This window comes from Cucumis melo, chromosome 1 (assembly GCF_025177605.1).
Source record: "Cucumis melo cultivar AY chromosome 1, USDA_Cmelo_AY_1.0, whole genome shotgun sequence".
NCBI lineage: Eukaryota > Viridiplantae > Streptophyta > Magnoliopsida > Cucurbitales > Cucurbitaceae > Cucumis > Cucumis melo.
Window position 1 is genome coordinate 35,128,840 of NC_066857.1, and position 19,622 is coordinate 35,148,461.

Below are 19,622 nucleotides of genomic sequence, written 5' to 3' on the forward strand. Positions count from 1 at the left end.
AAGATGATAAGTATCAATTCCACATTTTTCTCATGGGCAAGAAGACTCTTGATAGATAAATTGTTCTGTTGGCCGGAATGATAATGAGCTCCACGTCAATGGACTCAGATGATGATAAAAACTAGTCTTTCCAATCAATCGATAAAGAAAAACACATTATAGGGTGAAGGTAAAAGTGTTTAAGCAACAACAGTGCACCAAATCTAGACATAACTAACGATCAAAAACTTTCTAAATGAGACCAACAACTGTAATCTCAACAGACACCATTTTGGTAATCAACTTGAACTCACATGCTTCTGCACGATGTGAAGCGCCTCGTGGTCTTCCCCAAAGTCCTGTGGATAAACAAACACATTCAAAACATAAGTAAAGAGGTTGTATGAAAAGAGGAGGAACAGAATATTTGCTACGAAAGTGAATGGACATATATATGTACCTTAACTACGACACAAGAGCAACCAACAACTTTCCTTGCCTTTCCTTCGGAATCAATCTTGCATAGCTGCATTAGACCAAATATGGAAGGAAAAAAATGAATTCTCCTGAACCCATTAAAATATGTAGATGCTGATGGTGTAGAATGCAGACACTAATACATCATGGTAGTGTTAGCAGGTCAATTTATAAGAGGATCAAACAAATCCACTGCATTTGAAAATATAAGTTTTGTTTATATCCTAATATAATCCAGAACATGTTTTACATGTAGCTAAATAATGAAAAAGAGCAATTGGGAAACAATTTTACTGCAGAATGAATGTTAAAAACTGACTCTAAATAAGATTGAACACTTACACCAGACCACTCGCCAAGAGTTTTTGCACTTGGGACTGTCATCAAGTTACAATTGTGCTCTGCGCAGAGAGCTTTGACAAGTTTAACATAATCTGGCTGGTTGCAGTCTTCTCCCAAGACACAGAGCTGTGCAGCATGTTTCTCAATAGCTTTAGCACTTTCATGAAGACCTCGAACAAGTCCACCATGAGCCAATGATTTTCTAAGAACAATCTGCAGGGCAGTCTCGATGTCCATCGGCTCACCTAGAGCTGGGGCAGGAGCCTCAGCCACAACAGCAACTTCATCACTGCAAAAAAAAAAACCAAATTAGAAAAGAAATACAATACCCCTTTAAGGTTCTGTCAACAATGGAAGACAATTGCATAGTCATCGACTCAATATCATGACATTACCAAAAAGAAATGCCTCAACTTCAATAATAGTTCACTATTGAACGTGTAATATAGCAATCTCGACTCCCCAGCAACCCTCAGTCCCATACAAAGAACTATTACAGACGTATAAACCACATACTGAACTTTAAAACTCTACATTTTATTTAACCAGTGACCAAAACATATAATTTACATCTCAAGACAGACATCAAGTTTGATTGTCTCGTCGCCTTCAGAAATCAAATTTCCAACTCTATTCTTATTCATACAGAAGAATACCAAACACTCTTAAAAGTCGATTGCAAGCAACAGATTCTACTTCTAAACAAAACAAGTCATCATTTATTTATAAGATATTCAGGAAAAATCGCGCTCAGATGCAACACAAAAATGGGAATTAACGTGGAAGCTAGCAATTATAATAAACCACTCACGCTGACATTTTTCTTCTTGATTTAGAAGTTCTACCTCCTTCCTATTGCACGAAAATCTGTAAGACAAAAAAAAAAAAAAACTAAATAATTAGATAAAAGAAATATAATGAAACCTGTAACAACCAGTTTGAATCAAGAACAAAGACATATAGAGTAAACCACTAATCGGTTCGGATTTTCGAATATGATAATCAAACAAGTATGAGATCACAATAAACAGCTGCCATATGGAAATCTGAGGAAGGGCAGGATGAAGGGAGACGATCTGCGTATTTCTGAGCAAATAGAAGGGGATAACAATGGACATGCTGGAAGAGAACAGGAAATTTTGGCCGGGGATTTAGAGAGAGATAGAGAAGCTTACCAGAGATTGAGAGATGGCGGCGGCGACAGAACTGAGAGGAGGGAGTTTGTGGAAAAGATTAGGGGTTTATGAAAGCTTTTGGTATCGTATAAATGGGCTTGCTTATTTGGGCCCATTAGATATAGAAGGGTTATGGGCCACGAGTTAAGCCCTATAAAATTTTAAGATTTTTTTAAACAGATAGAAAATAAAGAATCTTCAAAAGCAATCAAAATTAAATTAAAATGGGAAATTGAAGCCACTACAAACCAAATAAAAATGGATAGAAAAAAATAAATATTCTAATTTTATTTAGAGCCACCATAAATTTGGAGGTTCAATTTATTATATAGATTTAGACAATTATAAGTTAATTTTCAAAATTTTGAAGTAAATAAATATGTATTTTTTTCTTCTTATAAGCACAATCATGACATATTCATTAAATGCATTTATTTCAATATGTGCTACTTAACACCTAAATATACTCAAAATCTATATGGTAGGTAACTTTCAATAAAATGGCACAATATGAACATTAAACATGAAATTGAAAATTTACCTGCTATATAATTAAATGGACACTACTCTACAGCTTTGAGCCTATCAAAAGACAGGTAAGTTCGTAACATTCTTCTGTGTGTGTGGACTTGAAAATAAATTTTCAATAGTTCCTTCAATACCCTTAAGTACGATAAATATATGGTACAAAGCTTTGAAACTCTAACATTAATGGAGAGAAGTACATGCCAACTTGAGTCATTCTCATGTTAGCGTAAAACTTGTTTAGTTTAAGTGTTTGTAACATTCGCTTCTCAATATGTACTGATGGTTAGTTTGTTGATGATTCTAGAAGAAAGAAATATCACGTTCCACTTCATCTTGGTTAAATTACAATGTTAATAATTGAAATATTGTTACCAAACAAATACAATGAAGTACTAATTTGTTCTTCGTACCAACATATCATTGTTTTTTTATGATCTCTAAAACCACTAAAGATAGTTGGAAGTTCTTTCCATTGTTTTATGGAGTTTCGTACGGATGACCCAAGCTAACGAAACGAAATGAGGTTTTTTTAACATTTGTTAACGTCAATACTGGATGAAATTACCAAAACAGAACTCACACACAGTAAAGCAAAAATGGTCAATCTCGTTCTCCTTTGACACATTCTTTAAATGTTTCACTATCCTCTCTCTTCGCTTTCTCACACTCTCATCTGTCCTTTTTTTTCTCCACCACCTCGTTCACCTTTGTTTCATTCTCCGACATTCATCTCGTTTTGCAATATCGCCACATCTAGACACCACCTCACAGTCCATAGAAGATGGAGGAGGAAGATGGGAGGGAGGTGAATGAATCTTGACGGTAGTCAAAGAACAATGCACATGTTGACGATAGAGGAAGAGAGAAGAAAGAAAATATGGATAGTTTAGTATAAAAATGATGTAAGTAAGAGGTCAAAAACATCATGTTCTAAAAACGTGCAGCATTTTTTATTTTGAGCCTTCAAAATGGGTCACCATACCATTTTGCCATGGTTGTAGTGTCAAATTCGAATTATTACACGATGTTATTGTAAAAAAGAAGCCTGAATAAAAACAGCACAATGAAAGGAACCGACACTATAGACTGAGATCTTAAAGGATGTAATCATGAAATATTATTGAAATCCTTTTCAATAAGTTTCTAAGTCATATCATAACATTATAATTACTACAGTTCAACACTGTAACTAAAAACTCTTCCTCTATATATACTTGTGTGTCAATTGCCAAATATTATCACCTAAGGAGGTAAATATACTAACAAATGCCACAAACCTCCACGAGTCCAGAAACTACCCGCATCAACTCATTAGCAGAAGAACTTACATGGCTGCAAGATCCAAATGATTCAAAAGACACAAGCCCTGAACTTGTTTCCCTCGATTTTAGGCTCTCAAACACGAATTTGGGTGGGGGTTTGACGCAAGAAGAAGAAGAACCGAACCTTATTGATTTTTTTGATGCCGATAATTTACCAAATGGCAGTTCTTATGAAGGTGTAGAAGCAGCCGCTAGGCCTCGAGTTTTCTCGTGCAATTATTGCCCGCGGAAGTTCGTTAGTTCACAGTCGCTTGGTGGCCACCAAAATGCTCACAGTCGAGAGAGAAAAATGGCTAAAACAAGCAGTAAAATGGTTACCAATTCAACTGGGTGCAAATACTCGAAATCACTTGGAATTCAAGCACGTTCAATGATTCACAAGCCTTTTTCCTATTCACCTGTTTTTGGTTCCTTTCATCCTTTTCAGCTTGAGGCTAAGAACAGGCAGTCTCTTTACGAGCAACTGGCAGCTGGCCAATGGCCCTCAAAGAAGAATTATCTGTCGAGGACCTCACCGGTACCGCCTTCAACTAGTGGAGCAACAAGTTGCGCTGGTTGGACGTTGAATGACTCATTATTGGATTCAAAGCGTACTTGTAATGAATTGCACAAGCTAGATTGTTTAGACTTGTCTTTGAAGCTGTAATTCTAAGAACCAACTTTTCCTCCCATGCCTGCTGACCCCTCCTTTTCTTCATTTTCCTTGGATTACCACATGTGTAAAATCCTGCTTTCGTCCTTTTAGAAAATATGTGGCCTGTAGTGATCCCTCTTTCCTGTAGTATTTGAGAAATCCATTTAAGCAATACAATAAGTATTAGTTAAACAATTACCGTCGATAGTTGCCATAAGTCTAAAGCGAACATTATGAATTTTAAGTACCAAAATAAAAGAAACCAAGCTACATCACTGTCTCTGTACCTACTATTTACATATTGGATGTTATCATGATGGGGATAAAACTTCAATAACGCTCTTTCGATCACTAAGAACCCAACATATTTCCAAAATTTCGAATGGCCAATTGCATTACAGCAAACCTAAATCAAATGCAATAGCACAAATACAAACAATCATTAAAAGAATGAGATTTAGGATTTGTTTGAAAAGATTTTCTATTTAATTAGTAGACGTGTAAGCCAAGATGATAGCAATGGTCAATGGACTTCATTCTTGCTCCACGTTAGACATAGACAATTGCACACACTTGTGCGCATGAAAGGGACGGTGTTTGAATGAAAAATGAAGACCCACCAATAGGTGAAGAAACAGTTCGTCTCTATTGAAATAAAAAAAGTTCATATGGCACAAGATCCCCAATTGTCCCACACACAATAATCAATCATTTTCTTTATAAGATTGTTGACAAGTCATTTTCTTGATTTCAAACCTTGGATGGTTTTCAGTCGATCAATCCACAAGAAAAGTATAGATCCAGTCGATAATAATAACTTGGTATTTTATTGGTCAGCAAATACCGTATTCTCGGAGAATGTAATGAAATGTAATAAAGGACAATCATTATCATTAAAGTTTCATATTACATGGCCTTCCAAAATAAAGCAGGGAAATGTCACAATATCTTGAAAATGACTTGAGAAGGCACGAACTTTTACCTCATCAGTTGGGTTGTCCATTCATAAAGGCCATCAAATTTATGAGTAGGTGATAGACTAAAGTGGTGGTGGTTTCTGCATGAAGATATGATTTTAATTAGTAAAGGGATTTGAGTGCTTCTCCTAACTGGAATGAGATGTCACGACTCACACATCATCATTTAAGCGATATATCCCCAAGCTGCTAGTTGGAATGACGAGGAAACCAATAAGTGCCAAGCAATTTAAGATACACCAACTTCAATTCTCCTTAATTTTGTGTACAATGCTACTTCGTATACTGGATAGTTCAATACATTAGGGTCAATTTCACATATCAAAAATAGATATCCAATAACCCCAACAGCAGACAACTATTCTCAGCTGAAAATATTGCATAATCAATATTTTCATTTCATTTCAATGAATGCTTTTACGGTTTCCATCCATCTAATGAACTCGGTTTTATCCTTGTTCTTCATATACTCGTGCAAGAAAACAGCTAGTTGATCGTCCACCTCTCTAGCTTCAAGATATTCGTAGAGTGAGTTTTGCAAGTCATCATCCAATTCCCTGTATACAATATAATGGTCTCAGAAAACTGGATGGAATTGAGATTTAATAATTGAAGCAAGAAGATAATATTAAAATAAAAATGATATGTCACCGACATCATATGCAAGTGTAATAATTTGTTAATACTGTTCATCATACTCAAAATCAGAAGACGGAAAAATAATGAAGGGCCTTGGAAACCATACTTGAATTCGGGACCTGCATAGGGTTGAGCTGGCATAATTTCACCTCGACGTAAGAAAAGCCTGTCAATCTCTAGACTATCTGGCCAAGCTGAGCACATAATCCTCAAAACGTCGCTGCCACCTACTTTAGTTATATGAACAATAGCGGTAATGTGAAGAAGCACATCTTCACTAGAACTACTGCCTCCTGATTTTGAAGCTGGAATAGATTGATCAAACATGGTCGCTTCAATCTTTATTTTCTCTTTATCCCCATACTCTCTTTCCAATCTGATCCACTGCTCGCCTGGTCTTTCATCAACAGTAAATGCCCCAAATTTTGTAACAGGCTGAAAACAAGAAGAGCTCTCTTAATTATAAGTACACAACTAGGAGATTTTTTTTAAAAAAAATGTATTAAATTTAATGTAACCTATCGACTTAGTCTTTCCATTCGACAGTTATAACATGCTATTGCAAACCCCGTAATATCATTTCTTTCTCAAATTAATATCAATAAATATTTGTTGGACTTGGAGAAAATTTTCAACTCACAATCGAGAGAAAGTGTCAAAGTATTGATATAGGATTAAATTTGTCCTGATTTTAGAATTAAAGCTTTTGGGGTTTGATTGTTGATCCAAAAGCTTAAATTGATGGGTAGTGATAAATTATATTGTATCAACACTCCTCAAGTTCTCACTTGTAGGTTTGAAATATGTAGAAACCTAATAACTGGAGATTAATATTAGCTGATAAAGAAATAACATGGTAAGGTTTGAATATAGGAGAAGACATCTTGCTTCAAAACCATGTTACATCACTAATTATCCAAAAAGCTTAAGTTGATGGTTTATGGTAAATTTAGTTGTGATTTAAAATTTGAAAGAAGCATCAAAACAAAAGATATTTGAATATGTAATCCCAAATGCCCATTATTCACTTGCACGGTTACTTGTGAAAGTATATTAATCTCACGACCACAAAACCAAATAAAAGTACAAGACCACAAGTTCTGTTCAATAATCACCTCCATTCCCAGAAATGTTAAAAATTCTAGTAAAGCATGATGATAGCGCAGAGCCATTCTCCTCGAAAACCTCGTTAGAACAACCCACAAAAACGCAGTGATGCTCAATTTTATAATCGTTCGTGAAAATGTCCGCATGTTGTAAGACGAAAGACCGAGGGCAAAACCCATCTATACATGCAATTATAAATCTCAAGAAACTCATCCAAGCAAATAAAAAAAAAATGCACATTACAAACATTAAAGAACTACGAAACTCCAACAGACATTAAAATGAACTTTGTAAACAGCTTCATAAAATTCATATTCCTCTCCGCGGCAGATAGAAGAACAGGGTAACAAACCTGACTGGGAGGAGAGCGATCAAGTTCATATCGAATTTCATTACGGAGAAGTCTGAGAATGTTGCCTTCGAAAGCGGATCTACGCATGTCGGCAATGTAATGGCGTACTGTCTTGCGGAAAACGTAGTGGTTTTCATGTGGGAATACGATGGGATTTTGAAGGTGTAATTGAGTAATTAGTGATTTGTGAGAAGGAAAGGAAGAAGAAAAATAAGAAGAAAACTGAAGGCATTCTCTCAATGGTCGAATCAATCTTGCCATTGCTACGGTGAATTCGTATTGGGGAAGACGAAGAGGAAATGGCTCGTTGGGGTTTAGGGTTTAAGCACCTCCGCACGCTCCGAGTCTAAATTTAAAATAAATAAATAAGAATAAGAAAATGGAGATTTTCTTAAAGGCCCTTTTATTTTGTTTTATTGTCAAAACTAGCCCCACCAAATTTGAAATTTAAAAGAAATGAAGGGTATGAATGAAATTTAAAATAGAGAGAGACTACGATTTAATTATTTATTTACAAAAACACTTTGAGTGAACAAAATGGAAATAACATATGAAAGTCGATGGGGGACATATCCAATTAAATATTTCCTAAATGTTAAATATCCTTCAATTTAATTATATAGAATGACGTAGATATTTATTATTTAAAACAAAATAATGTCACATCTTTTAATATTTAATATTTATTGGCTTTATTAAATGATAGTTTGCTATACAAGATCGATTGGGTTATAATCTCTTTGTTTCCGATGTACTCAAAAAAAAAATAACGATATAATTACCTAGCATAATCTTCCGTTTTGAGGTGGAAGATCAGATGTTTTTTCTTATACTGAAAAACAGTAAATGAAATAAGAAGATTTTAAATATCTGACCTATTAGTAGAGGACGTGATTGATTTACCTATATTTAGGTTGAATAGGTAAATTTTGATCAATTAATTATATTTATAATAATTTTGATTTATAACCGACATTTTTTTTAAGTTGTAAAAAAAACAGCTTATAAAAACTTAACATATTTTTAAACGACAGACTTTTAATGTATAAGAGTTACAATACGTCTTATAATTTAGGATTGATATGTAACAATAACACGTTTCTATTCTACTGTCATAAAACATTAAAAAGCTAGGTTTGGATATTATTTATGTCTTTGCATTGTTTTAATTTTGTTGTTCTTTTATTTATATATTTTCCATATTTCACAATTTTGTTAGATGACGCATAGTTAAATTTATCTTAATCCACTAATTTTAACTTTTTGAGTCAATCAACATTTTGAGACTGTATTAGTATTAGAGCAGTACAATCCAAGATGTATTGTGTCCAATCCCTTACAATATTGTTTCATAAACCTTTTAAATTAATTTTCACTCATCGTGTCTTCTTTTACATTTTAAATTTAAAATTTCACCTTACCTTTGTCCACTAACTTAACCTCTAGATCAATCGATTTAAAAAATTCACCACTTTATTGTATGTCTCATACTCTCTTGAAGGACAAAATTAGATACCCACCTACATATTGTTCTAAAAAAAGAGGCTAAATTACAAACATAACTAATATGATTAGAAAAAAAAATCGACTTTAATCCGTAAGATTAGATAAAAACATTCAACATTTTTTACCGTTGGAACTAATTTGAAAAGTTTACCGAACTATAGAGACCGATTTTTAATATTCTATTATCAATAAGGACTAGATTTTACATTTTCTTAAACTACATGACCAAATTTTTAATTGAAACAAACAAAAAAGAAGCATTTAATCAATTCATGTAAATATAGAAATGAAATTCATGTTAGTAATAAAACTATACTATATATATATATATATACACACTTAAGCTAAGACGAGAAAATTAAGGGAGACAGCTAAGAAATCCTTCAGTGGCATTTATGTAATTTAGCCCAAAACCAAGGCTGATCATATTTCCTCACCAAACTAGACTCATCCACGGTCCATATCATATCTACGGTGTTCCAACAACGAGTCGCCGCCGGTGACGCCCGTTAGAATTGCAAACTAAGAAACAAGAGTTTCAATTCTTCTCCACAGATTTTGAATTTCAAAATTTTCTCATCTCCATTACTTCACTCTGCGCTTTCCCTGCTCCAATTTTTTGTGAGTTCTTGGTCATGAATTGAGATAGAAATGGTGTTTTTGCTTAAGAAACCAATCGGGAAAACTACCGGAGGATCCGTGCCGGTGTACCTGAATGTGTATGATCTAACTGCGATCAATGGCTATGCTTATTGGCTTGGCCTCGGCGTTTTCCATTCCGGTGTTCAAGGTTAGTAATGGTTGTAATTGCTTCCGTTTGATCTTTGTTTCTGAAGGCGTTTCGTGAGTTTTTCTGTTTTTTTCTCTTGGCTGAAGCACTAATGCAGCTTTTTGCGTTTTTTTTTTCTCCTTTTGTGTTCTTGTTAATTCGTTGATGCGATGCGATTTGTGAAATATGAATATATTTTTTACTTGTTTTGGTTTGTGTTTGGAAATGAAGAAGGTTTCAGTGAGTTAATTTTGTGTACTGTGAATCGAGAGATGCATGGCCTGTGAGAAAAATTGTTCAGATTCGCTAAACGCCTCTTCATGAACTATCACTGATTCACTATCAGCTCGTTCTATGGCCTGTTTTTATCTCGATTGAGCACATTTTTTTTCTGTTACTTATACTACCGATTAGCTATCGAACTTCGAGCATTTTTCCGGTTTGGTAGATGAGTAAATTTTCCGACAGCCAAACACTCGTTTCTGATTTCGCTGCTATTTTCAGCTCATTTTCTTTATAGTATGTTGATTTCGTAGTCGGTGCCGGCGGAGTTTTTATTTCTCAATCTGGCATATCCTTCATTTGAATTTGCCGAACACGATTTGACATTTTAGCTATTGATTTCGATTGTAGTTCATGGTGTGGAATACGCATTCGGAGCTCACGAGTACTCAACAACGGGGATTTTTGAAGGAGTGCCGAAGCAATGCGATGGTTTTAGATTTAGGAAGACAATTTTGGTAGGCAAAACAGATATGAAACCAACAGAGGTGAGAGCTTTAATGGAGGAACTTGCTCAAATCTACAAGGGAAATGCTTATAATTTAATCACTAAAAATTGCAACCATTTTTGCAATGATGCTTGTATTAAACTCACAGGGAATTCCATCCCAAATTGGGTTAATCGCCTTGCTAGAATTGGTAAGTAAGAAACTACCTCTTTCTTTTATCCATTTGTGGCTTCTTTGTTTAATATATCAGATTCCTTTTCGTTTTGTGCATTTGTGCTGATTTCAAGTTCATTTAAGACGTTAACATAAGTTTCTGATGAATACGAGCACATCCCAAATTCAGCTTTGGAGTTCGTTTCTTTCCTTGCTTGTAAATCTGGAATTCTTTAGTAGCAAGATCATATTCATCATCTTCTTGCTGAGAATCTAAAAAGTTCTTTTCCATTCTATGAAAGAGAAACTGAAAAGTACTTTGAATTCGTATCTAGTGACTATCCGAGTATACAAATTTTCGAATCAACATCCTATTATCACAACCTCATCGAATAGTTTTTACTGGTTGCTTGTTTCATGCCACCCCATTTTGTATGTTTGTGACTATCAAGGTATATGAATTTTCGAATCAACATCCAATGGTAGCTACATTATGGCAGTTTCGTTGAATTGATTTTACTGCCTGCTCGTTTTGTACCACCCCATTTTTGGATCAATGGCTGATTTTTTCCCCTTTTCAGGTTTTCTTTGCAATTGTGTTCTACCGGTGACCTTAAATTCAACCAGAATCCGACACCACCAAAGAATTGAAGACAAGGTTGTAACCATGGAAACAAAGAAGGAATTAACAAGTGAATCAACAAAAATTCCGAGTTCTAATTCCTCCTCATCTGCATCTTCTTCTCCTTGCTTTACCTTTCGCCCAGGGAGAAGTCAGACAAGACGAGCTCCTCCTCCATCGTCTCCATTATTTTCTCATTCTTCGTCATCGTCTTCATGAAGGGAAAGACATGATTAGAATCTCAGCTCCTTGGAATTTTTTAATCATTTCCATTGGAAGTACTGCTCAAAGAAGCTGAAACAATCACAATTTTCATATCTTCCTCTGTTATCTTCTTCTTAAAGATCAATTTCCAATCAGAAGCCATTGATCTGTAAGCTTTCAATTCCCTTTTAATTGTTTTTCATGTATTATTTCTACTTCTTTTTCTTTTTGCATTCATCACCTTTGAATGAATGCTCCCAAGAAACAATTCCAAGTTGTAAAAGTTAAATCAATATTATTGTGAAAGTTTAAAATCACAATTCATTTCATATTCTCATAATTTAAATAAAAGTGTAACTTCTCTTTTGTTACTTGAAATTTAAGTAATCACAAATCTTCTTGTCAAAGTGAATGAAGAAATCATGGAGTTTACCAAACTTAAGATGATTGGACAAGTTACAATCAGTGGGGGAGACAAAGCAACACATGTGAGTGTGAAGTTGATTTTTTTCTCTCTCTCTCTCTCTTTTATTTATTTATTTTAGTTCAAATATCTATTTATATAGGTGGTAGTACCATTTAAAATTTCATTACAATAATCCTGTCAATTTAAACTCTAAACATTCTTCGTCGTGTCTAAATTCATCCTAACAATATTTTGACATTTTTTAGTGAGTAAGATAAAATTAATTGTTTGATTCTCGCACACCATCGTTTGAAAATAAAAAAATGATAAAAATTATGTTATTAATTTATAAGTTTATTAATAAGTCACAACCATGAATAGAAAAACATAAATAATATAAAATCGATATAGGTATTTATGTGATCATATCCCTTGATAGAGGAAGAAAACATTTATTATTAGGAAAAATATGATATTATGGATTTAGGGTCACTAATAGAGTTAGAAAGTTTACATATTAACGCACTACTCAAGACATTGGGGTCAAAAAAGAAACTAACATAACTACTTTGGTCATTTAGAGCTTGGACAAGGGACTCGGTGCTTTATAAAACTATTAAGCAATATATTATAAGCCTAATTAAACTACACTTCCATCCATTATCCAATAGTTAAAAAAGAAGACTAGTTTGGTTTTTATATTTCGTAGGTAAGAATTTTAATCATTAACCAATTTCAAAAAACCAAAACCAGTTTTTTCAATTTAATTTTTTTAGTTTTTAAATTTAAATTTTGATTTTGAAATCATTCCTATTTTAGAGAAAAACTAAGGGTAGGTTTAAATTATCTATGAAAAAAATATTTGTTTAAGAATATATTTTTGAAAATTTTTTTATTGTAAAATGAATTTAGAATCTAAATACTCACGTATTTAGTTTGACCTCCTTATAAATGTTTATATGCAAATTTATATTTGGTTTTGTTTATATTTATGAACTAATTTCTTAAAAAAATACACACAATTTGAATCTTTTTTTCATAAATATATTTTAAAATTGATTGTACGTTATCTTGAAAATATTATTTTTTTAGTTACTTTTATTTTTTTTTTTTTGTTGAGGAATTCAATTTTAATGGTACAAATATGGTGAAATGTAAATACATAACTATTAAAAAAAATTGACTTCCATCAACAAAATATAAATAAGATAAATAATTTTTTCAAGACAATATAATATGAACTAGACAAAAATATGTGCAATTCGATTACGTTATTCATTTATTTTTATTTTACTAACGGAATGATCACGTTCTTCATTGACGTCCTCGTGATTTCTTTCACAGATATTAAGGTGAAATAGATTTGACTGAGGGAGGAACATTTGCTAATCTCTATATTTAAATGTGCGTTCATGTAAGTTGAAAAAAATATTCAAAGTATTTAAAAATAGAAAGAAAAAAAAGAACAACTAGATGAAAAGTAGATAGTAAAAATAAATAGAAAAAATAGAAAAAGAAAATGAGATATTTGGAAGGATTTCTCATTAAATATAAAACAAACATTTATTTTAAAATTTGGTTGTTTTTCAAAGATTATTTAAAACGAATGCCAAACAGCTCAATTTAGCTTAAAATAAATTATTTTAAAAATTAAATACTTCAAAAAACAAATACAACCACGTCGAGATATTTTCGCAATTTAAGAATTTTATATATTTCATAAACATATCCACATAATCTATCTTATTTATTACATACAAATGATTGTTATTGTCATTCTCCAATCAACTTTATCAATATTTTTTAAGATGATTCTTTAATCAATTTAAGAAAATATACCATTTTCTCTTGAAAATAATAATAAGGGATAGTTGCAAATGTAGTAATTATATTCAAAATAATTAAGTATATAGCAACATTTTAAAAAAATTGCAAATATAGCAAAATCTGTCAAAATCTATCCATGATAGAAGTCTATCACCGATAGACCATGTAGCAAATGTTGGTCTATCACTGATAAACCATAAGAGTCTATCAACCATAGAAGTGTATCACTGATAGATTTTGCTATATTTGCAATATTTTTAAAATATGGCTCCATACTTAATAATTATTCTAAAAATTGCGTTGGAATAACCTAATAATAATCGGATTGGATTAAAACTGGGCCCATGTGGTCTATGTGGGCCTCGGAAAAGCCCACGTTCCAATGGCCCGGTTTGGCCGAACAACCGTTCATTTGGATGGAGAAGAATAGAAAACAGTAGCGGCCAAGCTTTTTTGCTTCCTCCTCTTTCGAATTCTGCTGTTGCTTTCACTCCATAGCTACATTGTTCTCCAATCCCTTTTCCCATTGCACTGGTACCTTCTCTCCCTTTCTTTGCTACTCATTTTTCTCTCTGTTCTTCTTTAATCCATGCTATGCGAATGTAGATTCGTGTTTCCGAATGTTGTAATTTCGTGGCTATTTTGTTATCCAATTATCGTTAATTTATACTAGTTTTGAGAAGCTGCATGGATGATGATCATTGGTTTAGATCGTCAATTCTTTCTTGATCGTATTTTGTGGCTGCTTTCGTTGGTAGTCCTCATCAGCTAAAAATGAAACTATCGTGAATTTATAACAAGAATATCATGATTGATTCGGTCTTTTAAGTAGAAATCAAAACTACACCATGCAAGCTTAAGTTCAAAGTTTGAAGTATTGACATAAAAACTTTAAATATTGATTGGTAATATGGCAGCAGAAGCGGAGTAGGTCTGGTGTTTGAACCGGCAAAGTACAATTTCCTTCCGAACCAATATCGACTCCTACTTGTTGAGGAGGGAAAGAGTATTGATATAAATAAAATTTAAAGTAGATCATCAACTGAAGCTTTTGAATGCACGGGTGATTTATCACAAAGCAGACAATATTATAAGTTGTAAAATTTTGGAGTATCCAAACACACTCTCAGACTTGTTAGGATATGGAGTGCCAAAATCTCTTTTCTCTTGTTTCAATAGGCACTGAAAATTTTTCCTCCTCATATCATATGTGGCCCAACCTCGTTGCCACTACACTATTTCATTTCTTTCCCTGTCCCCATGGCTGAGGAAGAGATCATATAATAGTGATTTGCTTTTAATTTCAAGTTACAGTTGTGATATTATGAATTATTTAAGCCATAATTGGACGGATTCTGATCATCTTTATCAACTTCCCTGCACACTATCCCCCACATTCAGCCACGCCTGTTGATCTAATTATTATTCTTATCAATTACAAACAAGATAAGAACTTCCTTTTGAGTATCATCAGACTAGATGTGTGGCTGCCTTTCCAGCTCATTGAGTTTTGTTGTTATTGATGCATTATTATTGTTCCTAATCCTGATAGTTTCATGTCTTGTTATTCTTTTTTTGCTTTTCAACATTCTTCTTTTTTTTATATTATTCCAATTTGTTCATTTTATTTGCTTCAAGTAATTGGACACAAGAACTAATAGGCAATAGCCATGCTTTGTCAATAAATAGCTATGCTAACCAGGATTTCTAGACTGAATTCCGACCTTTGGAAGATTATAAATGAAGCAAAATTATGGATGATGGGGGGGGTTATGTTTGGATTTTGCTGTATAATTTATTTCAAGTTGGCCAGGAGCCCCCAATCTTTGATTTGATATTGTTAACTACATTACTTTTATGATCTCCCTACATTTCAGAAAAGTGGTATGAAATCTTATTTTATTGTTCTTTCTTTGACGGATCTCCACCACTTGGAACTGCTTGATCTGATGGTGCTTATACTTTATAGGACAAAGACTGCAAAACATTGCTATCAAATCTGAACACTAATTTTTCTTGGGGCATTCTTGCAGATTTGATGTTTTTCTTTGTTCCATCATTGAAGGGTCCAGTGTCGGAGTCTGTTGTGTGGCGCATACACACTAAGGTCAAGCCTTGAATCAACAATACCAATTGCCAAGTAAGAAGAAAAAATCAAGCTGTTTTCTTGCTTTTAAGTCTTCTATATCTTCCTTTTGGTCTTGGAACTATATACATTAGGCATGCATAAAGGAAAGGCTTTTCCCTCGTGGGTCGTGAAAGTTTCTCATTTCACTAAAACTTCCAAATAATTGGGCAATCTACACCTCTTTTACACCATCTCCTTGTTGCCATATACTTCTGCCCTTTTCCTTCTGAATCAGCCTGTTTTATCCTTTACACCTTCCTACTTAAAGTTTCCCAAAACTTAGTTTTATTTCTATTTAAGTCTTAAAACACAACAATTTAAATTTTTACCCTTGAATTTTAAATTTTGTTTTGATTCAATCTCTAGGGCTTTAATGTTTCCTCTCTTGATTTTGTTTTTTCACCTAATACTCAATTTTAGTCATCGAAAACCATGCCTATTAATTAACTTAGAATAATAGAAATATTAATGTTTTCACAATTTCTTTTAATGTAATTATTACTAAAATTAATTTAAAAAATCACGTCATACATAGACTCAGTTATTTTAAATTAGTATTGAATACCTCATTGAAACAAACAAATAATTAAACTCAAAATTTAGGTAAAATGTAACGTTTTGAAATTCAAGAACTAAATTAAAACTAGCGTTCAAATTTAGTGGTCTAAAAGGTATTTTTGTCCCGAATTGTCCCGAATTTAAAAACTAAGAAAACGTTGAATTATTATAGATATAGGGGGAGATAAGGAATCTTTTGTTTTTTTTTTGGAAGATCCTTCTTCCTTTCTTTATTGTTTATAATCCCAAAAATCTTTATCGTATACTAAAATTTGTTATTTTCGTTCGTAATGTCAAAACTATATTATTAGTATTGAAAAAGTATCCTCTTTGATCCTCTGGGTCCATTAATTGGGGAAGAATTTGCTTTTCATCACCTTTTTTCAATTTATATTATCACCAAATCATTATTTCTTTTAAAAAAAGAATATTGAATAATAATTAACAAAATTTTCACATACACATAATTTTAGAGGGAAATACAAAATCAAATTCTACCTGAACCCTGTCAAAAGTTACTATCACTTTTGTTTTCCAATTATTGATTTTGCTATTTATGTACAATTTTGAAATTGAAGTAGCCCTTTTTTTTAGGTTATCCATAGAATAGGTGGCCATTGTAGACTTAATAGTATATGTAATTGATTATAAAAAATTTAAAAATAAAACAATCATCAAATAAGACCAACTTTTTTAGCTTTCAATGTTTGACTAAACTTTAATTTAATTTCCTTTTTTGTTTTTTTACAAAAAGGAAATACAAAACATGAACAAGTCTACTAATCAACACAAATTTTCTAAATTAAAAAAAAAAAGCTTAATAAAAGTTAAATGGAGCCATTTAATTATTGAAAAGAAGATTTTTTTTTTTAAGGATAAGAGACAACTTTTAGTTTTTTAAATTATCTAATTTTAGTCCTTGTACCTTTTTTTCCTCATAAAATTTATATTTAATCCCTTAGAAGCTAATTTCTATAAAAATTGTGACAGAAAAAAAAAATTAAGCAAATTTAAGATAAATTTAAGATTTATTGAAATTACATAAAATAAAATTAGAAAGCAAAGTGATATTAAGAAAGCCCACTCAGCCCAAGAAGGAAACAGGCTTGGGCCCAAGCGGCTAATGAGAATAGGTACATAAAAAGCAACGGTCAAGGTTATGAGTCTTAAAAAAGAAAAAAGGTTAGGGAATTGGAAGTCAAAAGATGATTAAGATCTAAGAATGGCCCCACGTAATCTACCATTTATCACTCATAGCTCTGCATGCAAAAAGAATAATTTAAAAACAATTAAAATCTTTATTTAATACTAAATCCCCATTTTTCTTAAAATAATAATAATAATTGAAAACTATGTTTTTCCCTTCTTTCTTTCTTTCTTACGTGTTTGAGTATATGTAAAGAAAAGAACTTTAGAATTATATATATATATATATATAAAAGTGTTTGCTTTCTTTGAACTTTTGAAAATTTAAAATGCGTGCTATTATTATTTTTAAATTGTCAATCAAATCATTAGAATATATTTTTCCCTCTTCTTCTTTTGCAATATTCTTCTAAGAATATGGATATTGCTAATCTTATCCTATTCAAACTTTTAAGTCTTTTTAGGCATTGTTTCCTAATTTCCAAATTCATATGGTTTTATTGGATAACTTCTTTTTAGTTTTTTTGCAGTGGTTGATCCAAGAAATCAATCAAACTTTTACGATTTTCGATATTTTTTAGTAAAAAATATCATTCTAATCCTGGTACTTTTAGTAAATCTTATTTTTAGTTTTTTGAAGTTAATTTTTATTGAAATTTATTAAATAATTTTCAGAAAAAAAAATATTTTCATATTATTAATTTCACCACTTGTATGTAAGTCAAATTAGGTCACATTAAAAAAAACGACAATTTACTAAATAAATTATAAGGCAATGACAAATAGATAATGGAATTAGTAATTAGTAAATGATATTAAGAATAATTCTCCTATTGAGTGTGAACTAAATCTTAAACATTGAACAATGTGTCAATTTAAAACCATATTGTATAAAATAAAAGACATAGGGATGATGTTGATTGATACTATAATTAATTCTTCAAATTACAAGCATGCTGAGACCATACCAAACCCTTCCACTTTATTATTATTATTCTTTTATATTAAGTACACTTTAAGTGTCCTTTCAAGAGATTGTAGGTTACATGAACTTTATATATATATATATATATAATCAAGTTGAGTTTAGCTCAATTTTAGTTGTTATACACTTTTTTTCGTTAAATATTGTCTTGGATAAGATAATATACTTAGAAAACTCAAATAATTAAAAAAAAAATAGATTTTTACCTCTAAATTAAACTTATCAAATATATCTGCCTACAAGATATTAAGATTAGGAAATTTGTGATTCAAATCCTTCCATCTTTGATGTACGAGTTTTTTTCTTACACCGATCTTAATTAACCTTCGTTAAATTTTCATTTGAAATTAATTAAAAAATAAAAACTTAACTCAACTGGGATTTGAATGTATATATTGATTATTATAAGGTTCCTAGTTCGAATACCCTACTCCAAATATCGTAAAAAAAGTATATTCTAAAACATTATATCTGTGTATTAGTATTAGTTTAACTTTTAAGTTTAGTTGATTTTCATGGAATTAATATACTTTTGAATACTATTATAATAATTATTTTGTCGATATAATTAATGGTGAATGTATAACAAAAGCAGAGATCCACGAAAGGTAATGGTGAATGATGGAAATTGACTTTTCACTCTGTTTTGTTCACCACTTTTTTCTTTTCTCAATTTTAGTTTATGTATTTCTAATTGTTTAATTGAAAATTTTCATTTTATAGAAAAATCGATTATAACGAATTTTATCGTTTAGTAGTTTTGTTTTTCTTTCTATTCTCAAACTGGGTTCTCCATTGCCTTTTGCTTCCCTCCTTTCTTTCGTCAGGAATCGATTTTAAATTTTAACTTCGATTACTTATTTATTTCTTAATATTTTCTATTAGAAATTTTAAAAACACATATATACCACCTTTTTTTGCCTGAAAATTTATTATAATTATTCATAACATTCACCTTTTCGTAAACAAACTTATTTCTATTTTTTCTAAACAGAATATTATTTCAATATCATCAACAAAAACATTCAACATTAGGAGTACCACTCGTATTATAT

General features: G+C 31.7%; 4 protein-coding genes across 7 annotated transcripts; 2 read left to right on the forward strand and 2 right to left on the reverse strand.

Moving 5' to 3' along the window:
- Positions 1-24: 24 nt before the first annotated feature.
- On the reverse strand, positions 25-2,124 carry LOC103499835 (40S ribosomal protein S12). 2 transcript variants are annotated; one of them, XM_008462952.3, is made up of 5 exons: positions 1,974-2,124; positions 1,610-1,665; positions 799-1,087; positions 440-505; positions 25-338 (listed from the first exon to the last, which is right to left on the reverse strand). In XM_008462952.3, the coding sequence occupies exons 2-5, from the start codon at positions 1,615-1,617 to the stop codon at positions 279-281; spliced, it is 423 nt and encodes a 140-aa protein (XP_008461174.1). In that variant the 5' UTR covers positions 1,618-1,665; positions 1,974-2,124; the 3' UTR covers positions 25-278. The 2 variants fall into 2 exon arrangements, with proteins under 2 accessions (XP_008461174.1, XP_050944573.1); XM_051088616.1 differs by lacking the exon at positions 1,974-2,124 and adding an exon at positions 1,769-1,915.
- A 1,643-nt stretch (positions 2,125-3,767) lies between these two features.
- Positions 3,768-4,469, forward strand: LOC103500023 (zinc finger protein 1). The gene has a single exon (XM_008463206.2). The coding sequence runs from the start codon at positions 3,768-3,770 to the stop codon at positions 4,467-4,469; it is 702 nt and encodes a 233-aa protein (XP_008461428.2).
- A 1,183-nt stretch (positions 4,470-5,652) lies between these two features.
- LOC103499834 (uncharacterized protein At2g39795, mitochondrial) lies at positions 5,653-7,875 on the reverse strand. The gene is made up of 3 exons (XM_008462950.3): positions 7,533-7,875; positions 6,180-6,508; positions 5,653-5,991 (listed from the first exon to the last, which is right to left on the reverse strand). The coding sequence occupies exons 1-3, from the start codon at positions 7,791-7,793 to the stop codon at positions 5,829-5,831; spliced, it is 753 nt and encodes a 250-aa protein (XP_008461172.2). The 5' UTR covers positions 7,794-7,875; the 3' UTR covers positions 5,653-5,828.
- A 1,525-nt stretch (positions 7,876-9,400) lies between these two features.
- On the forward strand, positions 9,401-12,186 carry LOC103499833 (deSI-like protein At4g17486). Of its 3 annotated transcripts, none has more exons than XM_051088624.1 (4): positions 9,488-9,828; positions 10,441-10,577; positions 10,687-10,728; positions 11,273-11,888. In XM_051088624.1, the coding sequence occupies exons 1-4, from the start codon at positions 9,690-9,692 to the stop codon at positions 11,300-11,302; spliced, it is 348 nt and encodes a 115-aa protein (XP_050944581.1). In that variant the 5' UTR covers positions 9,488-9,689; the 3' UTR covers positions 11,303-11,888. The 3 variants fall into 3 exon arrangements, 2 of the variants coding, with proteins under 2 accessions (XP_008461171.2, XP_050944581.1); XR_539923.3 differs by adding an exon at positions 11,926-12,186 and having other exon boundaries at positions 9,496-9,828; positions 10,441-10,728; positions 11,273-11,686; XM_008462949.3 differs by having other exon boundaries at positions 9,401-9,828; positions 10,441-10,728.
- The last annotated feature ends 7,436 nt before the right edge of the window (positions 12,187-19,622 follow it).